General features: G+C 44.8%; 1 protein-coding gene across 1 annotated transcript; it reads right to left on the bottom strand.

Annotated features, from left to right (window-relative positions):
• Positions 1-2276: 2276 nt before the first annotated feature.
• Positions 2277-13304, bottom strand: Rabif (RAB interacting factor). The gene is made up of 2 exons (XM_063239796.1): positions 13099-13304; positions 2277-5253 (listed from the first exon to the last, which is right to left on the bottom strand). Exons 1-2 carry the CDS (start codon positions 13222-13224, stop codon positions 5008-5010), a joined length of 372 nt encoding a protein of 123 aa, XP_063095866.1. The 5' UTR covers positions 13225-13304; the 3' UTR covers positions 2277-5007.
• Between the last annotated feature and the right edge of the window lie 9412 nt (positions 13305-22716).

Raw genomic sequence — 22716 nt, 5'->3', positions numbered from 1 at the left:
CGGGTATAGTGGCACATGCTTGTAATGCTAGCACTTGGGAGGCTGAGACAGGAGGATTGCTGTGTGTTCATGGCCAGCCTGAGCTGCATATCAAGACCCTGTGTCAAAAAAACAAACAAAAAAAAATCAACAACAACAACAAAGCACAAAAATCATTCTTAGCTCAGAGGTTCCTAAGGCTTAAGAATTCAGCTACTGGATGAGGTCTGGGCTATAGTTTTCTGGGCCCAAAGATTTCTTTTAGTTTCTCTCAATAATATTTTAGAGTTTTCAGTGACAACAAACAGCCTACTGGTAGCACAAGTGCCACAGGTCTGCCACCACTGGTATGTGAGGTTTTGTGCTGTAGTCTTGGTTGTCTGCTATGATGTCCAGGTAAGACCCTGTCTCAAAAGACAAAAACAAAAACAACCCCACTGAATTAATTTTATTTGATATGTAGTTTTTTTTTTCTATCTTTTTGAGACAGGCCTTGTTGATAGGTTTTCTTCATTGTAGACAATCTCATAAGAACTGTAGGTCTCACTGACCGAAGTCTGTCTGGGCACACATCACATGGGGCCTTTGGTGCTTTCCCATCTTTTTGGGACAAAGATACACATGTCTATCACTGGGGACTTAGGGTAGCCTGTTTTGTGACAGTTATACAGAAGCCCATGATGGTGTCAAATGCTGGGCCATTCTGAGTGCCTCTACACACTATCCCTGGAAGAGTCAAGCAGATTTGGGCAGGAGTGGGGTGGGCTGGGTGGCTTTTGAGGCAGAGTTTCACTAAGTAGCCCAAGCTGGCCTCAAACTCACAGCAATCCTTCTACCCCAGTCTTCTGAGTGCTAGAATTACAGATGTACACCAACATGCCCAGCAAATAGATTTCAATAATATGTTTCCAGTCTGTCTAAATGCCCCGTCAACAGAAGAGCTGGTCCACACTACCTGTCTACTATAGAGACAGTTGCAGTCTGAGAAGTTTATATTTGTAATCCCATGGAAATGTTGTTGGGATCATGGGGAATCAATTCCAATCTCCCACCTCCAGTGTAACCCACATGAGAATAAAGACACTAAGACATTTATAGTTAAGGGCAGGTAAGGGGTCCTGAGTCCAGTCCAGATGAGGGTTCACAAAACAAAGGCCATGTCCCAGGGCCTAACTCAGATTTTATTAATTTGTGAAGAAGGAAGTAGCTTGGCTAGATGATGAGTGAATAGGAATGGCGAGAATTACATGAGTACTGTGAGCGGAGCTAGCTAGGCCAGAAGGCACCTCTGCAGCTAAGGATATGCAGAAAGACCAATGTGCATAACATGACTAACGTAACATTAAATGTTTGGAAGGCTGGTGCTTCAGCTCTGATGTGCAAACCTTTTCTGCCTGAGAAGTCACAGCCTCTTATCTCAAGAATCAAATCCAGCTGATAGCCCTGGAGCTGTGTGGCTCTGCCATCCCGCTGGGCTCAACCATTTAGAGGGAGAAAATGGGACGCAAAAACAGACTGTCACCTGGCTTCGAAGATTATACATCAATACTTCAGCTAGCGCTATTTACATTGCCTAGAGCCAATTAAAGGAAAAAGAAAATAGCTTAGCCAGCTCTGTACATATCAGTACATGGAGATAGGGCCAGGTTTAACCAAAGTGGAGGTAACAGCTCTGTATTCAAGGAGAGCTGTCCAGGTGGTCTTCTACATCTACCATCACCAGTAGTCTTTTCCTCAGCAGTCATATTAAAATTACTTAAGCAGCCTCAAGCATGACATGGTAACAATATGTAAATTGTCAGTACATCTTGAATGCTATATATATCAAACAAGGTCTGCTATATAGTTTAGGTTGACCTCAAACTCACAGCAATTCTGCTTCAGCCTCTGGATTCTGCATTTTAAAATTTTAATTTTGTACAAACAATTGGGCCTTGGTAAAATCAACTTCTCTCAACAGGAACAGTGGGTTTTGTGTGTGTGGGTTTTAGTACTGGGGATGGAACCCAGCCTCGTGTATGCTGAGCAGAAGCTGGACCACTCAGCTATTCCTCAGCCCAGAACTGCTCTCTCTACTCATGGCAAGCATGAGTTGTCTCTAACTATGGCAAACAGTAATTCATGAGTTTACTGAACTCATTGTGTGTGACAGGGATGAAGAGGTGACACCCCATTTTACAGCAGATTCTGTCTTTAGTCAATTAGTTGACAGATTTCAAGCTGAACTCTTAAGTTCATAATCAGCTCACTTCTGCTTTTTTCAATTTATATAGTCTTCAGGATATATAGGACTCTAATTTCCACAGTTTAAATGCCTTTATTTCTTTCAGATCAAACTGAAAAGGCAGAGAGTGGTAACACAGCCATTTTGTTTCCTGGGACAACAATATTTGGCAGTTCTCAAAAAGAAACATAAATGACCAATAAGTATACAAAACTTTCATTAGAAGTAAAATAAGTGCAAGTAAAAACAATGAGATAGTATTTTTCATGATCATGAATACCTGTTGATCACAAGGGTTCAGAAACATCAGGGCTCCCTCACATGCTGGGGAAGGCGAGGCACACAGCTGTCTTTGGAGGCAGTGTCAACACAGGAAAGCCTTGTCCACAGCTACCCGCAATTCTACTTCTCACCATGCACGGAAATGCATGGTGAAGTCAGGGCGTGCGTTCACATTTAAACAAGGTGGCACACTCCGTTATTGTGTGTAAGAAACTGAGGACAACCTAATAGTGGATTTAAATAAATTATAGTGCCTGATGCAGTGTGATACTAGTAATGATGGATGAACAGCTACTGACACAGGAAGATGCTCACCCTATTTTTCTTTACAAAAGCAAGTTATAAAAGAGTAATGTTGGACTGCACACCTATTTAAAAAACTGTACATGTTTATATAGAAAAACATCAAGTTATCTATGATATGGCCATTGCCATCGGCAATTTTTGGACAGTTGAGGTGTGCTTAAATGCTTGTTTTTCAAAAAAATTTTTTCCCTTTTTGGTTTTTTTGAAACAGGGTCTTAATATGCAGTTCAGACTAGCCTTGACCTCACTGTATATCCCAAGCTGGCCTCACATAGCAATTCTCTTGCCTCAGTCTCCAGAATGCTGGGATTACAGCTGTATGTCATCATACCTGGCTAAACAATAATTTTACACTCATTTTTAATGTGCCTGTTATATACTATTACTATGATTTTAAAAAAGAGAAAAAAGCTGCAGCCTAATTTAAGAAAATTCTTAGTTTAGGTTTGTCTTGTGATGGCAGGGGCCATATGCCTGCTAGAGGCATCTTCTTGGTTGGTTCCTTCTCAACTGGAGGGTAATTCTCAGTTGAGGGTAACTGAGGGTAATTCTCAGTTTTCTACAAATACCAAACAGTTCTCTCCCTTTCTGCAGGAGCTTGTTCAGGCCCAGCCTAGGGAAGAAAGCCACCCTTCTGCGCAAGTACGTTGGCTACAAACCTGTGCCCAAGACTTGCATGTTAGTGGGAGGACCCCTCAAGAAACTCTGGAAAGAGGGAAGCAGCAACCAGAGCAAAAATGCAAAGGAAGGGGCCTGAAAGGGCTTCTGTTTGGTCCTTATTTCAATTTTAGTCCCCCAGAGCTACAGATGATGGGGGAATCCCTGAAACCTGGTTATACGGATTCCTGCTAAGACATTTCCGAACAGATGACAGAATGACTGAACTCATGTTGAAGACTTAAATAAAATTTACTAATATTAAAAAGGGCACAGGCCGGCAATTTAGTTCAGCAGCACAAGTGCTTGCCTGGCAAGCACAAGGTCGTGAGTTTGATTCCTGGTACCAGGGGGGAAAAAAAAGCAACTGTATAGCAATAGAAAAAGAGGCATTTGAGGAGAAAAAAAAACAGTATTCTGGGATGGTATAGAGTCCAACTGAAGCAAAACTCTGAGGACCATACCTCATGTTCAGTGAATGACACTCACCATTAAAGAAGTCTTCCCTAAGAACAAAGGAAGAGAGATAACCTAGAAATTCAGGTACAATTTGTCAAAGACCCATCCTTCATATACCCTCTACACTCATACACTCTCTACTCTTGACTGTAAGAGAGCTAGAGCTGAGTTGTTTTGTTCTTTGTGTTTTTAGGGCTGAGTTTTGATTGGTATTGACAATTGGCTGTAGCAGTTAAGGAGTTTATAACAAGAGAAACCACATCAAGAGTTGAAAGGAAGAAGGGCCATATTCATCTTCACAATAAGGCTGTCCCTTATTCCAGATCTAAGGCTCTTGCCCACGGTATTTATTAGATGCTTCTCATTAGTGGCTTAAATACTGGAATTTGTTTTACTTTTACAAAGAGCAAATTCCTGTAGATAACTAGGTTAATTACATAACAAAACTACTCTCAGGTACTCGTATGTTTGCTTGACTGAGAGCTTGTTTGGAGGCTCCCAGAGGGGAGCACAGCTGCCTATATTCCGTTGGCCGAGGGTGGGGGGTTGTCCTCTTTGATCGAGTGCGCAGTTTCAGGAGTGACACATGTGGAGAGTTGAGGGAGGAAGGGGACTTTCGTCTGTAGCCACCCGCATCAGCTGAATCAACCCTGGCGATCATAGAGGTGACAGATGTTGCAGCCAGATCGCCCTCACATTTGTTTTCTTGAATGAAAGTAAAAAAGGTAAAGTTATCAGCACATGAAACTCTTGTCATGTGTTATTATGGCTAAAAAGTTGAACACTGCTCTTTTAGAGCAGAAAAAAGGGAGCCCTCGGTACAACAGAGGCCAGCGATGAGAACAGATGTGTGGAGGTCGAGGTGTCCCAACACTGGGGGACCAGAAGTTAGAACATGCTGTGATGCAAAGTGGACGAAGCAGGAGGCATGCACTGCAGCTGGCAGGAAGCGGGGCTGGCCCTCTGTGCATTCCAGTGCCTATGTTGGCGCTCATCACGTATATTACGTGGTACAGAGAAATCAGCAGCACAACAGTTACACCAAGTTTGATGCCAGTTCTTTCAGAGCTGAGGGTAGAGTTGAGTCCCTATCTCCTCGGTTACTCATGAGAAACCCGTTCCAAGGCCACATAGAAACTGTTTTTGTCATCTAGACAATGCCAGCCAATGGGTCCAATTTCACAGTCTGCACAGACCAGAAATTTGATGTTGCCCACGTCCTTGGTGAAGCCCACATTCTCAAAGGTGAACATGTCGTTAACCAGCCAGTGGTCCTGGAGGAGATCGCCGTCGGGGTTGCTGCCATCAGCCAGGGCTGGCTTCTTCCTCATGGACGGAAGGAAAAGCTGCAGTGGAAGAGAACATGAGGAACACACAAGCTGAGCTGGCACATCATCACCCTCATCCTATCACACTTCACTCTCACACTCCTCTGAGTGGCTTTCTGAAATGGGACGGTGGCAAGGATGCACCATCTCCAGTCTACAGGTAAGACTAGCACCCTGGGAGGCTCTTTTGGTGCCCATCCTGGGGCTGAGAGACATGGCAGAGGAGCCCCAGCTGGTGGCTTCCCTGCTGCACCGACTGTGGCCTTGCCCTGTGCTGCAGCACGCTGGCCTTCTCGCTTCCTTAAGTTAAGTCTGCTTGGCTGTCGGATCTCAGCAAGGGCAGCACCTTCTTGGTATCAGCTCGAGTGTCAAGTTCTCAGGAAGCAATCTCTGTCCTGACAGTACTGCTCACTGTATCTTAAAATTTTTATAATTTAACTTGTTATTTTACAGTGCTAGAGATGGAATCCTGGGCATATGCACACACTCCTTTAAGTTCCGCCACATGGGCAGTGTACACTCAGTTGCCTGAGATGCATACGAGATACAACACAAGCAAAACTTGGTGTCCTGTTACTCTTGGCTGCTGTTGTGTAATTTATTTCCCATCCCACAACACACTCTAATGTGGCTCCAAACTGTAATAAAATCATGTGGCACATGCAATCAGAATAAAATAAAAAAATGTAAAGAATTAGACTGACATTAGGTCTCCTAAAGGTTGGTGCTTAAGTATGAGGTAAGCCTCTTCTCACTGCTTTGCGGAAGTCTAAGGGCTGCTCCTGTGCATTCGACACACTGTAACAGAGGCAGCCATCTGGACCCTGGCCCAGCCTGCAGCAATAGGGGAGCTCTAACCCAGAACATTTCTACTCCCCATGTGCTAAGCACTTAGTTTATTCAAACAGGTGCAGTATCTGTGCGGTGTGACCTGAGAACTTCAAAAAAAAATGTAATAGTCCCTATTTCTGCTACCCCACAATTCTGGTCACCCTGTTTGCCTCACCTGAAGGTTGCATAAGTCCCTGATGCTGTTTTCCCTGAAAATTGAAACAGGCAGAATCTAAGACAGAGGGGAATCAAAATTCAGAAGACCAGGACTGCAGCCACATCTGTAGCTTTCTGAGGGCCTCAGTTTCCCAGTTATTTCTGGCCTATTCACTATATTTTACGAATTGAAGCAGAGTAGACCTGTAACAACTTAAGAAATACAACCAAGTATTCAGTGTGCCCACCAAAATGAAGAGAAGGCCCAAGAATTCTTAAGCACTAGCTTTCAGGAAGCCCCTAGCAAAGGGCGGCAGCCCCCCTCTTCTGTTGCTGATTACAGCTCAAAGTGCCCCTTTGCAGTGTCCCCCGTGACTCGCGACATAAGCCACTGCTACTGTTAACTATCAGTTGCTGGATACCCTGGGCCCCATTCCTTCTAATCCTTAAGACGCCCCTTTCGATTTAGATGTCAGACCCACAACTGCACCTCAACTTATCGTTTGGACCTCAACCTATTGTTCCAAGGCCAAGACAAGGAGCCAGTTGATTGGATATGACAGTTGGAAGACAGGCTTTCTAGGCAGACTACTGGGACAAAAATTAAAAAAACAAAATCTAATTGGAGGCAGCTGACTTGGTTGGGGACTGAAACTACCAACCAGGTTCTCTTTGCTCTCAGAGCCACAGCTAGTTAATGGCCCTCGTCCTGGACAGGCTCCTCAGAAGTAAAGCATCAGGCTGGGGGACTCACTTTAATGTAACTGCTTGCTGTACGCTTTTATTTATTTATTTACTTATGTTTTGAGACAAAGTCTCACTTTGTAGTATAGCCCAAGTTGGCCTCAAACTCATGGCGATCCTCCAGCCTCAGCCTCCTGTGAGCTGAGACTACAGGTGTGCACCACCTCTCCTGGCCACAGTACCCTTTTAAAAATAAAATATTTCCTTTCTCACTGTAAGCATGAATTCTCACAGGAAGCTTGGCAAGCATGATACAATATAGATGAGAGTAAAAACTGATACAACAGAGTGCTTCTGTGAGTGCATGTGGCGTTTTAAAACATGTTCACAGGCTGACAAACCTTTCACCAGGCGTAGTCCACTGCCCTCCCCACAGTGTGGGCAGAGCACAATGAATGCTGCATGTCCAGATGCAGCAGAAGTGACAAGGCAGGAGTGTGTGACTATTATAGTTTTTCTGAGGTTACTTGCTCTGGGGTGTCAGCCACTGTTAGTTTGGCTACTCTGAGGGTGCCGTGTGGAAGCCATGTGGAAAGATCTTTGACACAGATGCCCCACAAAGCCTCTTTCATGGGCCAAGTCCTTAAAACTTTCCTCCCACAGGGAGATGTGCAAGCTCAGAAGCTTTCAAGATGACCCTTCAGACAGCCAGAAGTCAAAGGAGCACTGCTGAGCCGGGCCCAGCCAAGCCTTCAGTTCCTGAGCCAATGCCCCGTTGTCCTTCCAATCGCTCTATTTAGGGGTGACTGTTAAAGGGCTGTGGTTAACTAGCATCACACCACTTTACACAGCTCCGCTCTCGTTCTCAGTTTTTTTGGTGTCTGTGTGTGTGGTAAAAAATACACTCATCATTTAAGCCACTTTTAAGTGTACAATTCAGTAGCATTAAGTACATTCAGATGGTTGTGCTACCATTGCCAATATTTCCACAACTTTTTCATTCCCAAGCTTAAATTCTGCACCCATTTAACCGTATTTTTCCTTTACTGGGCTGAAAAATGGCAACCATTATTCTACTTTCTGTCTATAAATCTGACTATTCAATGTATCTCACAGAAGTGGAATTGTGCAGTATTTATCCCTGTGAATTGCTTATTTCACTTCCTATAATGTCCTGATTTTTTCAAATGAAAGTTTTATTGAGATAATCAGTTACACATGGAATACACAAATTTCATATACTGTACTGACCCAGTTTTCTCCAAAGATAACATTGCACAAAGCTATAGCACATTAAAAGCAAGACATAAACGCTGATATAATCCACAGATCTTCATTCAGATTTTCCCCAGTTCTCTTGTGTGTATCTGTTTAGTTCTATGTAATTTTTTTTGTTTGTTTGTTTTTATCGATACCAGGGATCGAACTCACGACTGCCTGCTTGCAAGGCAGGCGCTTATGCTGCTGAGCTAAATCCCCAGCCCCAGTTCTATGTAATCTTATCACACAGAAGTTTCTGTGTCGGGGCTGAGGATTTAGCTCAGCGGCATAAGCACCTGCCTTGTAAGCAGGTGGGCGTGAGTTCAATCCCCAGTACCGATAAAAAAGAAAAAGACAAAAAAAAAAAAAAAAAAGAAGTTTCTGTGTTTACCATCATTCTACAGTGTGAATTATTCCATCAACACAGGGGCCCCTCATATTCCCCTTTTATTTTTTCAGATAGGGTCTCACTATGTAGTCCAGGCTGGCCTTGAATTCACTTTGTACCCCACACTGGCCTTGAACTTGTAGTGATTCTCCTGCCTCAGCCTCCTGAGTGCTGGGATTATAGGTGAGCTCCACTTTATCTGGCCCATTCCCTTTGTATAACTGTGCTCAACAATATCCCCATCATCCTCTCATATATTCACTCATAAATTGAAACTTTTCACTTCAAAAATTTGTAGAAGTAAAATAATAGTTTGGCTTTTTTTTTTTGCATTACTGGGGATCGAACTCATGACCTCGTGCTTGCCAGGCAGGCACTTATGCCATTGAGCTAAATCCCCAGCCCCACTTGTTGGGTTTTTTACTCAGCATAATTTCCTGGTGAAACATGCAAGCTATGTGTATTCACAGTTCATTCCATTTATATTTCTGAGTAGTGTTCCATGTTGTGAGTGTTTAGTCCTTCATCTGTTTTTTTTTTTAATTTTTTTTTTTTGTCTTTTTCCTTTTTATCGGTACCGGGGATCGAACTCATGACTGCCTGCTTGCAAGGCAGGCACTTATGCTGCTGAGCTAAATCCCCAGCCCCAGTCTTTCATCTGTTTCAGGACATCATTTGGCTATTATGAATAGTTATGTACATTTCTGTACAGATTTCACTTTTCTGGAAAAAAAAAGATACCAGCGTTCTCGGTCATCCATTAAGTTTACTTTTATAAGATACTGCCCTGATTACTGCAGTCAGGTTTTCTGCTCCTGTATTATTATGCCATTCCTGTTCTATACCTTCTTCCCACAAACCAATATTCCACTGCCCCCTGAAAAAGATAAGCGGGCAAGCAGTTATATTCTACAGTGTTACCTCCCTTTCCCTACATTCTCAAATCCTGTGCACTTTGCTTTTTTCATTGGTGGCGAGAATGAGGCTACTGCTGAGGACAGCACCACAGCCCTCTCAGTGGCTACCACACACTCGCTGACAGCCTGTGTCTTCAGGCTCCAAGAGGGAAACCTGTGTCCTGGCTCCCCAACTGCTCCCCCTCATTTTGCTTCTCCCAGGTGTCTTGCCACCTGTTGGTGCCTCCTGCTCATGTAGGAAACTGGTCACCTTCTGAGCCACAGCAGCCTAGGTGGCCCCTGGCTCATCTCCTTTCTGATCCTGTGTCCTATCCCCAACCAAGCGTTCCTGCCCCTCTGCTGCCTCCATTCCCATCGCTTCATCTGCCCCACCCTCACTGCTTGCCTCATCATACTCTATGTTCTGGCCAAAATGTAATTTTGCAGTTCTCCAAATGTACCATGTTTCCTCAACAATGAAATACACACTGTCACCCACCTCTTCTTGGTTTAACTATAATCTCTTCCACCAAAAACTTCAAGATAAGATTATGAGAAGTAACAGGTTCCTTAATCCAAAAATCCAATCTAAAATGTTTTAATACTGAAATTTTGAAACTGACATGATGCCTTAAGTGCAATTTCCATACCTGACCTCGTGAGACTGGTTACAGTCAAGACACAGGCACACTAAACACACTGCATCAAATCACTTTTGGGCTATGTAGAAAGGCGTATGTAAGACAAAAGTCTCATGCTTAGATGTGCAGCTCAGTCTCAAGATAGCTCATTATATATTCACAAGTCTTCTGAAATCCAAAAAAAAATCTGAAATATGAAATTCTTTTGACCCCATACATTTTGGATAAGGACTATTCAACCCGTGCCAACTTCAGAAGTAGGACTACTTTACATGTACAGCTAAAAACAGGGGACAACTAGGCTGACAGCTGGAACCTCCTGAGCCACTGTATCCACCCTAACCCACCCCTCACCTGGACTGCTTTTATTCATTAATAACTTAAATCCAAACTTTCTTAAATGGTCACTTATCTGTACAGCCTAGGTATCAGAGGCACAGAGGTAGACAGGACACAATAAGCAACAAGAAGTATAAAAAACTTCTAAAGTCAAGTGAAAAATGATGGGTAAGTGCTCTGCTGTCGTCAGGCCACTGACACTGAGCCTTGAACAACTGGTATTTTGGGATGAAGGAGTCTTTACTGTGGGCGCGGGCCTAGGCACTGCAGGATGCTGAGCAGCCAGATGCCAGGCACATCCCTCCTCAACTCTGACAACCAAAAATATCTCTGGACATGTCTATTTTTTTTCTTTGTGGGACAAAATGGTCCCCAGGTGAGAAACATATTGCTCTAGACTAAAGAACTATGTACAGTGATCACTGAGATTTAGATGTCTCAAAGGTGAGGCTGGCAGAGTCTAGTTTTCAAATTTTTCTCATTTGGAGACCACACTAGGCTGCTTTCCTGGATAGGCTGAGAATGCTCTAATGAGGTGTCCTGGCATCCTACATTTCTCCAAGGTTATTTCATGGCTGGGAGCACTTCACTTACACCCAGATAAGTAAGAGTCCTGCTATCTCCCACCCGCTACCTGTTTTCTTTGCAACATTTCAAATTTAACAAAAAAAAGTTACCATGAAGTTTTACAGGGTTTTGGTTAAGAAGTTTGTTTACTTTCAAATTGTGAATCATTCTCATTCTGTCAGGGCAGGAACTTTAAAAAAATTTTTTTCTTTGATGTATAAGGCACATAGCAGATGGAGGAACCCGGATGTTTCCAACAGTGCTTTTCAAGAAACAGGAGCAGGGTGTGGTGGTGCACACCTGTAACCCCAGCAAAGGGGTATTGCTGCAAGTCTGAAGTAGGTGTGGGTTACACAGTGAGTTCAAGACTAGCCTGAACTACACAGGAAGACTGTCTCAAAAAACAAACAACAAAACAAAACACAAAACCCCCAAAACAGGTCATGTCTAGAAGTACTGAAACCAAAGTAAAAGAAAACCAAGCAAACAAAAATGGAGAAATAAGAAAAAATTTTCTTTTTAAGCAAAGATAAAAGTAAAACAAAAAAAATTCCAAGATTTCTTTCTAGAATAGTAGCTATTTTGTTGAAAAGTAGAGGGGGCTGGGGATTTAGCTCAGCGGCATAAGGGCCTGCCTTGCAGGCAGGCAGTCTTGAGTTCGATCCCTGGTACCGATAAAAATGAAAAAGACAAAAAAAAAAAAAAAAAAAAAAGTAGGAAAAGATATATAATATGTACAATTCATATAATTCATATGCTTTAGACAACATCAATTTATTATAAAATATATCCAGTAAGAGTTAAGAATTTAGGCCAGGGATTTAGCTCGGTGGCATAAGTGCTTGCCTGGAAAGCGCAAGGTCATGAGTTTGATCCCTGGTACCAAAAAAAAGTAATAATAAAATAAGGAGTCTTCTCAGTCTTAGGAAGTCTTACCAAGCAAAGGGGAAGAAAGGGGACACCGGGGGCTGGGGATTTAGCTCAGCGGCATAAACGCCTGCCTTGCAAGCAGGCAGTCGTGAGTTCGATCCCCGGACCGATAAAAAGGAAAAAGACAAAAAAAAGGGAGGGGGGGCACCAACCTTCCCTGGACCACAAGGAAGTAATTTCCCTTTTTTTTTTTGGTTCCGGGGATCAAACTCAGGACCTCACTCTTGCCAGGCAGGAGCTTATGCCACTGAGCTAAATCCCCAGCCCTCCTTTCTTTTATGAAAAGGGTTCTGTTTTTGCAGAAATAGGTACTTCTTACTCCTATCAGACCCTATGGTTCACCAGCTATACAACCACAGCAAATAAAATGACCTGCTCATTTCTTACAAATCCTTTTTTAAGTGAAAGTGCACATGGTTGAAACGAGATTACATTTTGCAATTTCCTACTGGACACACTTTAATAAAAGGTTTACTAAAGTTAAATTTTGTTTCGACTTTCTCTGGGGTGATAGTAATAGGAAGTCCTAACCTGAAGGTAAAAATTAATCTTCTTTCGAAATTTATTTCCAGGACTCCAAATATATATCGAATTTGAAATATGATTCGTCTCGAAAACTCTGGTTCTCAGTGCCTTGGCAAAACGTACACCCGGAGCTACTGTATGTATCCGGCACGCCAAAGAAATTTGTAGAGCAGAAATGAGGCGTTAAAGGACGGCCACGTAGGTGGGGGCCGATGCGGGACAGAAGTTAAGTTGCGCCCTGGCGGCCCGGGGCCACAGAGGCGGTGCTAAGGCTACGAGCTGGTGCATTCCTTCCAGCAGCACCCGGCAACCGGACTGGGCGTACAGGGCGCACGCTGGGGAGACCCGGGGACAGAGAAGTTTCTTACAGACAGGCCAGGAATGGATGGGGGATCCGCGGCCACAGCTGATGCAAAAAGCCTTCAGTGGCAAGACTCCCTCAGGCCGAGGTGGCACCCGACCATCCACCGTCCGCTGTCGCAGCGGCTGAGCCTCAGCGCAGTGAGCCCGGGGCGGGGCCTCGCGCAAGAGGGGCGGGGCTTATGGACCGCGCGAGCAGGGGCGCGGTCCCCGGAAACCAAGTAGTAGGGATTCACGACTCTGACCGCTCCGGCCTTTGGAAGGGTGTAAGCACCGGCTTCCCTACCTGTCGGCGGGAGAAGAGAGCAGTCCCGGGCTGCAGCACGCGAGAGCCACAACGCTGGCACAGCACCGCCTTCCGGTTTCGGCCCTCCGCTGACACTAACTCGTTCAGCTGCCCTGCAGGTTCCATCGCCGCCACCTCGACAGCTCCCCTGCCCCACGACCGCGCAGCCGCCGTCTCTGCCGGCCTGCTCTTTACTGCGCGGGCGCGACTCGGCGGGGGCGGGGCGCAAGCACACGCTCTCCGCCTCTCTGCGCAGGCGTCCTCTTGTCCGCGGCTCTGCTACGCAAGCGCCCGCCTTTACTGCCCAATCCCAGCGGAAAGGTGTCGGCTGGCTTTGTGACTAGGGACGCTTCCTGGGACCAGTGTGACAAATCCTTTGTCTGCATACTATCCTGGTCACTATGATGAGGAAAGAAACTCAAGGAAACCGATATCTAAGGTCAAAATGGCAGATGTGCACAAAATGGCTGTTTATCCACACCTTGTTCGGGTTCTATAAAATTGCTTGCGCGCCGGTTAAGGATCTCGATGTGAGGAGATGAAAGGAACTGTTTTGGGGCTCAGACCTGGGAGGCTAAGCTCCTCTGGGCCTGCTGATTCCCCCCACTTCTCCGAGTACTGCTTGGGTGTTCATTGGTGACAGTCTGACTGGGAAACAGCGTGCTAGTTCATTGCGCTAGTTCAGACTAGGGGGAATGGTTGACAAGTGTCTTTCCCAGAGTGACAAGACCTTCTTTATCAGGAGAGGGTCATTGTTGGTTGTACCAGCTTCTCCCTACCAGATTCAGTGGAGGGGTGGGTTGGTCCCCTGGTGCAGCTTCTGGACAAGGTAAAGCCGCAGGCTGTCCCAAGTCATGCCTGTTCACCGACAGAAGGGAGTCTAATCACCTTCCAGGGTCTCAAGCCAGAGATCTCAAGGGTCCCCCTTAAGGGAGAAGGAATGTCTTAACCTCTGGATGGCAGAGTGAGTGGGTATGAACATGTTGGCATAAGATACGGAGTCCAAGTGGACCCTAACCTGCATTTCCATTGTGAAGTCCTACCCATAACAGTGATTCATCTTCCGCAAATAGGGGACTGACTAGGCCTGAGTTTATATGGGTACACCTTTGCCAAGACCCTCCAAAGTTTGAAGGACGTAACCAAGTGGGCATCTAAATGGTTTCCTTCAGGGACTCCCCTCCTTTGTCTGTTATACCACTGTTCATGGGGAAAACATCTCAGAATCTGGGGTCGAGGCAAGCCATACCCACTGCCCTAGCTTGCATGTTCAAAAACTTCAGGAAGGGGTTTAGTGTAATTATGGTGTTAAATTGAAACTCAATAAGCAGAGGATTTAGTTCAGTGGCATAAGTGCCTGCCTGGCAACCGTAAGGTCATGAGTTTGATTCTTGGTACAAAAAAATTGAAACCCTATAAATTAAGAATCCATTATGAGGTAGACTGACATTGGGTGGTTTCCCAAAGGGGCCTGAATATCCATGTAGTGTGGGCATTCTAGAAGGTAGTCATTGATAGTTAGAGCCCTCTTGACCAGCTCCCAGATATCAGCTCTTGGCTAGAATTTGCCCAGACCCTCCCTACTTGGGCATGATTCTGCAAGACTAGAAAGGGATGGAGTAAGGTCTTTATCATCTAAGTTTTAAGTCTAGCCCCAAATGTTCAGAGAAAACCAACTCATCAAGGCTCATCAGGAGTCCTTAGTCACCACCACCCCCTGCCATGTTTTCCCTCACCATCTTCAGCACCGCAGCCACTGGGCTTTCCTGATAGTCCTCCTTCATTGGACCCCCACTTCCATCCAATCAACCTGACTCACCTGCTGTAGAAGAACCTGATTTGAGTTAATTAGCCCCTAGTCCAACAGCTACTTCAGCCCAGACACCACCTAGAGTCCAAGAGTTCACCTGCTTAGACCTCATCAATGCTTTCTTTTGCCTGCGCCTAGCCCTACAAAGCCACCTGTAGGGCCAAGGATATGGCTCAGTGTCATAATGCTTGCCTAGCAAGCACAAGGTCCTGAGTTAGATTCCCATTACCAAGAAAAAAATATTAAATATTACAAAGGCACACCCTTTTAGGTATTCTAAGAGACTGAAAAAAAAAAAAGGCACACCCTGTTCGCCTTTAAATAGGAAGATCCCAGTACAGGATAAAAGACCCAGTTGACTAGGATAGGGCTTCCCCAGGGTTTCAAAAACCCTCTCACCCTGTTTGGAGAGGCCTAACTGCAAATCTGGCTGCTTTCCCAGGAGAAAAACTGAATTGTATTTTACTCCAGTATGTGGATAACCTCTTACTGACAAGTGAGGAGGACTGTTAGAAAGGCATAAGAATCCTTTTACAGTTGCTAATGGATACAGGATACAAAGTGTTATAGTTTGTGTCTGGATGTCCCTGCAAAGCCTCATGTGGTCACGAGGGGTGGGGTTTTCGGAAGCCACTGTATCTAGAGTCTGTGATTGGTTCAATGTCTAGTGCTGGAATTGAGGGTGTGAGTGCTACACCCACCCTAGGGCAGGCAACCTGCACAATATAAAGAAAGAAATAAAGGCTTGCTGTTGTTGCTTTTGCTGTCTTCTGCCATCATGAACTGTTGTTTCATGACAGGGTGCCTCTACAAACTCTAAGTTAAATAAACCCCCTTTAACTTTGGGTGTCAGTTATTTTGTGTCAGCAATAAGAGAAAAGTAACTAAGACACAAGGGGTCCTGGAAGTCTGATACCTGGGATTTGTCACTGCAGTAGGACACCACTTCCTGAGGCCAAGAGAGAAGAAATTATTTGCTCCATCCTAAAGCCAATAACAGGAAAAGACTTTAGGAAATTTTAGAGGCAGCCAGGTTCTATAGTATATGGATACCAGGGTACTCCAAGAAGCTGCTGTATGCCACACTGACCAGACCAGAAGAAAAATTTCTTGAATGGGGAGAACAAGAGGTGAGATCAAAAGGCTGCTCATCTGTCCTCAGGCTTTGGGACTACCTGATAGAAACAGACAATTTAACCCTTTTGTCTGTGAAAAAAATATAGCACTTGGCATCTTAACTCAGATTGTCAGATACTGGCCTAGGCTGGTAGCCTACTTATCTGAGCAGCTAGATGGCACTAGAGCAACAGTCACCTTTGTTAAAGAGGCCAACATATTAACCTTGGGACAGGCCTTTTGAGTCAAAGCCCCCCACACTCAGTCATGACTCTAATAAATAACCAGGGACACAAATAACTACCCAAGCCAGAATGACCCAGTATCAAGGACTTCTCAGTGAAAACCCCTGAATCACTCTATAGAGACCATTCAAGCCCTAATCCCAGCTCTCTTTCTACCAACTGAGGAGGGACTACCAGGCCATGACTTTGAAGAAGTCATCAATAAAATGTTCACCAGTTGACCAGAGCCCAGCAGTGTACCTGGACAGTGATGTATCCAGGTGCAAATGTATTCAAGGCTTTGTTCAAGATGGAGAACATTTGGTCTAGTATGCAGTCACTACTGTTGACAGGTCACTGAGGCTGGTTTTTCCTAAAGGGGTGGTCAGCTCAGAGGGCTGAGCTCTGGGCCCTAGGTGGACAAAATGAAAGATGGTTGTCTTGGTTACTTTTCTCTTTTGTTGGGACAAAACACCTCACACCCCAAATGAAGGAAGGAAAGGTTTATTTAGCTTATAGTTTCTGGAGGTTTCAGTCCATAATCAGCTGGCTCCAAGGCAAGGTGACATGGCACTGGGGCATCACTTAAAGGCAGCAGCTAGCAAAATCAGCTAGACCAAAAAGGAGGGAAAACAAGCCTCTTCTCCTCCCTTATGTTGTACACCAGTCACCCTTCTCTTCCTGGGAGGTGCAGCACTCACAAAAATCTCTGTGCTTTCCTCTTACACAGGATGAGAATATTTACAAAGTAAGAATCCTGACTCCCTGCTGAGTCTCTTAAACTTCTAAACTTCTCAAGTTGACACAATATATCAACCATAACAATGGTCAACATTTACACTGACTCCCAATGTACCTTTGTTAAGGTCTACATCCACAGAACCAAATATAAAGAGAGAAGATTGCTGGCTGCTGAGGAAAAAGAAATGGAAAACTGATAAAAAGATAATCTAATCCCTGGAAACTGTCTGGGAAACTAAGAGGGTGGCCATCATACACTGTCAGGGGCACCAAAAATGAAAACAGTATTACTAAAGAAATCAGTTGGCAGACCAGTCAGCTAGAGAGGTGGCTTGAGGAAATAAGCCAGTCCCAACCCAAAGACCCCCAAAATATTGATGGCCCCCACACACTCTAAGGAACCAGGGTATTCTCCAGAAGACCAATGAGTCCAGAGGGGAAAACCTTATAAAGCCCTTGGAGAATGATGGTGCCTGAACAACCAGAAACCCTTTGTGCCCTAAAGAATGGTTTTCCCACAGTCCAGCAATACCATAAACTGATCCATTTGGGAAGGACAGCCTCAGACACATTATTGGGCCAATAATTTTACATTGCCTGGCTGTCATCTCTGTGCCACCATAAGCAAATGTCACCATAAGCAAATGTCATCAAATCTGCACCTGGAAAAAGCCCCCTCCAGTAACCTAAGCCTGCTCTGAGCATACAATATACCAGGGACCTCCCTCTTTGAAGACTTAGAGATAGACTTCACAGAGACAAAGCCATGCCACAGCTACAAAAATTGCTGGTCTTCATCTGTGCATACTCAGACTAAGTGAACGCCATACCTGTACGGATGGAAAAAGCCTAAGAAGTGGCCAAGGTTTTGTTGCAGGAAAACATTCCCCAATATGGGCTGCCCTTCACTATCAGGAATGACAATGGACTGGCCTTTGTGGCAGAAATAACGGACTCTGCTGAAAATGAGATGAAATCTCCCCATGGCCTATAGAGCTCAGACTTCAGGGAAAGTGGACCACATGAATTACTCTAGCCATATTTTGTGAAGAGACCCACTCCAGGAGTTGATATGCTGCTCCTGGCCCTATTATAGGCCCAATGTACAGTGGAGTCTTCTGGCTACTCCCCTACTAAAATAAATCCTGTTGGGAGCCTCTCTCCCATAATTAGGGCCCTGAAAGTGGATATCAGATACCTGGGAGAATCAAATCTGACTGCTGAGTTGCAGGCCTTGGGAAAACTGTTCTCCCACATCAATAAAGTTGTCCCTGAGAGAAACCTAATCTCCTCAGGTAGCCCCATATACTGGTTCAGTCTGCATCTGAGATTGGAAAAAAGAACACTCCAGCCCATGTAAACAGTGCCTTACACTGTTGTGCTTATCACCCAACTGCTATTGAGGTTGCAGGTATCATCCCCTGGAAACATCACCTTTGGCTGAAAAAGGGTCACCCTGAGGACCCTTTAGTCACCTGGACCGTGCATCATGACTCACACAATCCCCTGAAGACTGGACTCCTGGAGGAGACCACCTGCCAAGTCACAATCTTTATGAGATGGACCAACACTCCAGCCTCCAGCCCTTCACTGAATTGGTCTCCTGGCTCCCCAAACCTTGGTTGACTGATGTGTACTGTGTCAATTTAAAAGTCCTAGATGCTCAGGCTATATCATGTGACTGCTTCCTGGACTTCCTCAGGCCTTGGTTTGCTGGGAGACTATGGCATCTTGATTTGTAACACCCCTCTGCCCCACAGCCTGTAATCACCCAATGACCATTGGTGGATGACAGGTTACTAGGTTTATCTCCTACACCTACATGCACCTCCATCCCTTGCTACCAAATGGCCACCCTATGCCAATATACTGGTGACCACAGCCCAAGAAGAGTAGGCTGTTCTGTCCTGGCCAACTCAAATGTCAAAGAGTCAACTCACTATAACCAACATGGAAAGACAACATGCTGGACTTAGCTGACTCATGTAGGCATGTCCGATGGGAGAGGAGCTGAGGACAGTGCATTCCATAAACAGGTAAAAGTAGTACAAAATCAGCTGGTAAACCTGGATCAGGAGCCAAGCAGCAGCCATACCAGGATACAGATCTGTGTGGCCTCTACCACCTAACCCAGTTCACTGACCCCACCTCTCACACCTACTGCCTGCTTTTGTGTCCTTACAGTGCAGGGGTCAACAGGTCTCAATTCTGCTGGTTTGCTTGCCTCTTCATAAAGCAGCCTATGTGAGGACTCCAGTACCAGCCAGTTGGAGCTTCCCAGAAGGTTCCTCAGGATGGAACAGAAGCATACTGATCTGGCTAATGGCATCTGGTATTCTCTTTGACACCTCAGGGTCCAACCTGAGGTGCCCTCACAATCCCCAGTCCAGTCCAAAAAGTGAATCACTACTGTCCACACCCTCCTTGCCTGCATCAATTCCCACCCCATGTTTTACCTGTGTGGAAGCCCCACCTTCCACCACTCAAAGAACTGCACTGGCACATGTCCAGATTTTCCTCACCCCTGAGATCTGTTTACGCAGATACTCACAGGCAGCCGGTCTTGGAAAAAGACAGACCCACAGGCCTGGGTTCTAATCCGCTCTGGAATAGGGGCAGGGTTGGCAGGAGTTGGGACATGAGCAGGGTTGTATTATATGCTGTCTCAGGAGCCAAATGATATGCTGCGGATGGCTGACTCCCTAGTCTCCCTGCAGCGGATGATTTCACTGGCAGCTGTGACTACAAAACAGGCTTGCCTAGACCTCACTGCCGAAAAGGGTAGTTAGTATTTTGTATATTTCTGAGACAGGAATGTTGTTATGTCAACCAATCAGGAGTAGTTGCCACAAAGGTCACAGACTTGAGAGATGGGATCCAAAGGAAAATTAAGAGAAGGTTGGAACTGAAGCCCAGGCAATGGACATTGTGGGCCTTAGCTGGGCCCCTTTTGACCTTTCTGTTGCCTGTGACAATAGGATGCTGCCTTCTGAGCACCCTGATGAGATTCAGAGACCAGTCACCAAAAGAGCTACCAACCCAAGTCCATAGATACAGGACCTTAAGAGATAATGATGCCCTATAAGGGCAAATAGGGCATCAAAAGAGGGGAATGATGAGGGAAACAAAACTCAAGGAAACTGAAACCTAAAGTTAAAATGGCAGATGTGCATAAGATGACCCTGTGTGTGATAGTATACATTCGTAATCCCAGCTTTTAGAAGGCTGAGGCAAGAGGACAGCCATGAGGTCAAGGCCAGCCTAACAACATAGCTTGGCCCTGTCTCAAAAAACCAAAAAAAAAAAAGGCGGGGGGCTGTTTAACCATGCCCTAATCCATTTCTGTAATGCTGCTTGCACCCCTGCCCAGGTTCCCTATGTAAAGGGATGAAAAGAAATTTCAGGTCTCAGATGTTAGTGCTCAGCTCCCCTGGGCCCACTGCTGTAATAAAATTGGTTCCCTCCACCTGAGTACAAGTGTTGCTTGGTTCTTCATCAGTGATGGTCTGCCACACCAACCAAGTTTCCCTTTAACATCAAGAGCTAGACGTGTGACATTCAGGATGGCCTTCCCCATTAGTTTATTGAGATTTCAGTAGTCTCCTGAATGGATGGGGACATTATTAGAGGTAGCATAGACTCTGGGATGGACTGTGGCACCCTGACCTCACTCTTGCAAAGTTTAGCCATGTTAGCTATTTCTGTACGAGCAATTTACAGTGGGATGTGTACTTTTTAATGCTGGAAAAAGATGTGAAAATTTACCTTTGTAGCTCCAGCTTGTTTTTAGTGAAACAGGCCCTGGGTTTCCTAAAACAGGCAATGGAAGTAAGGTGAGGGGGAACCAAATCACCTGGTTAAGGTCTAATCCATCCAACATCCCCTGCACAATTTTCTCTTTCATTATCTTTCACTAGTTGCACGCTAAAGAGAAAAGGTACATTGGACATTACACCACACCCTAAGGACACACACTTTGTAAAGGAAAATATAGCCTAAATAGGAAGATGGACTCAAACCTAATAGCATGTGATAAAACAATCACAGGAACAGTCCTGTAAATGGAAGCCCGGATTGTGGAGTAACTCTAGGCAGTCAGAAAGGGTTCTCCCTAGATGACATTGTAGGCCGGCTGTGGTGGCGTACTCCCAGCCCTCGGAAGGCTGAGGGAGGAGGATTGCTGAGAGTTTGAGGCCAGCCAGGACTCCGTGGTGGGTTCAAGGCTAGCCTGAAGTACACAGCAAGACTCTTACTCAAAAACAAAAACAAAAACCAAAAAAAGAAATGTCTAGGCTGGGGATTTAGCTCAGCAGCATAAGCGCCTGCCTTGCAAGTGCAAGGTCATGAGTTCAATCCCTGGAACCAAAAAAGAAAAAAACAAAAAACAAAAAAAAAAACCCTGAAATGTCTAGATGACACTGTAATTAGAGGTAATGAGTCAGGCTGGTGTGGATGGTGTGGAGGCTCACTCCTGTAATCCCAACACTCTAGGGAGGCTAACACAGGAGCCCATTCTGACCAACTGAGCAACTCAGTGAGACCCTGTCTCAAAATAAGAAATAAGGGCTGAATATACCTCTCAATCCTCAGTACCATCACAACAAAGTACATACAAAAAAGGAATTAGGGTTATCAGGAAAGCAAAGTTTCAGTGGGAACAGGATAATACATGAAGCAGGGTGAGCTCAAATTTAGGAAAGGTTAGCAGTCCAGTAACTGAAGTACAATATGCCTAAGGGAAGGACTAGTACATAAGATTAAAAAAAAAAAAAAAACTGCTTCTAGATTACCATGGGTCTGAAAGTCATGCTAAATTAAATGGATTTGGAAAAAAATACGAAAGTCATGCTAAAGAATCTAAACTTTTTAGTTTGGGCAATGGAAATCCATGGAATTTTAGGGCAGAAATAACTGTTCAGTAAGTTAGTAATAGCAAGCAGGCAGTTGTGAGTTCGATCCCTGGTACCGGTAAAAAGGAAAAAGACAAAAAAAAAAAAAAAAAAGTTACTAATAATCTGTTATATATTAAGTATTATAATAATCATATCTGAGCATTAGGAAGATCACTAATGCCAGGCATGGTGGTGCACTCCTGTAATTCCAGCACTCGGGATGCTGAGGCAGGATCCATGCAAGTTTGAGACCAGTTTGGGCTACAAAGTGAGCACAAGGCCAGTCTAAACTGCATGTCTAAACTGTCTCAAAAAGACAGAAAAAAAAGGAAGATAATGATAAAGTGTAAGGTCTACAGATTGCACGAGAAGAGGAGCAAGTAAGGGAGTCAGAATACTACCCTTAAATCAGACATAAAGGACTGAGCTATGTGGTGACAGAAGGAATGAAAACAATGTCGGTGCATGTAGTACAACAAAAGACAAAACTCTGAATTTGGAAACTACCTGATGTTTGCATCGTGATGAGGAAGGCAAAGATACAATAAAGTTTCCTAGATTAGGTAACTAAGTAGCTAGTTGCCAGTTACAGGAGCTTGGGAAACAGAAGGAACTGCCAAGTTAGGGGCTCTCTGTACCCCTGTGTGAGTATCTGAAGGCATGTGAAACCAGGAGAGAATTGAAAAGCAGCAATGAGGTCCGCATGTTGATTTTTCTGTATAATATTTTGCTGTGGCTTCGGTATGTGAACTATATGTGAATTTATTCTGAAACTCAAGTCGACACTGAAAAGAGCCTAGGAGCCATCAGAACTCTACCTCAACTTCACTCACAC

The sequence above is a fragment of the Cavia porcellus genome, unplaced genomic scaffold (assembly GCF_034190915.1).
Source record: "Cavia porcellus strain 051 isolate PalLab524CR breed Dunkin Hartley unplaced genomic scaffold, mCavPor4.1 scaffold_29, whole genome shotgun sequence".
Taxonomy (NCBI): domain Eukaryota; kingdom Metazoa; phylum Chordata; class Mammalia; order Rodentia; family Caviidae; genus Cavia; species Cavia porcellus.
This window is presented reverse-complemented; position numbering and strand designations above follow the sequence as displayed.

What these genes read in the sequence shown, in the direction of transcription:
- Rabif (XM_063239796.1), bottom strand. Translation starts at nt 13,224, where the DNA reads ATGGAACCTGCAGGGCAGCTGAACGAGTTAGTGTCAGCGGAGGGCCGA. An exon ending in CTCTCTTCTCCCGCCGACAG is followed by an intron (nt 5,254 to 13,098) that starts GTAGGGAAGCCG and finishes CTTCCACTGCAG; the next exon opens with CTTTTCCTTCCGTCCATGAG.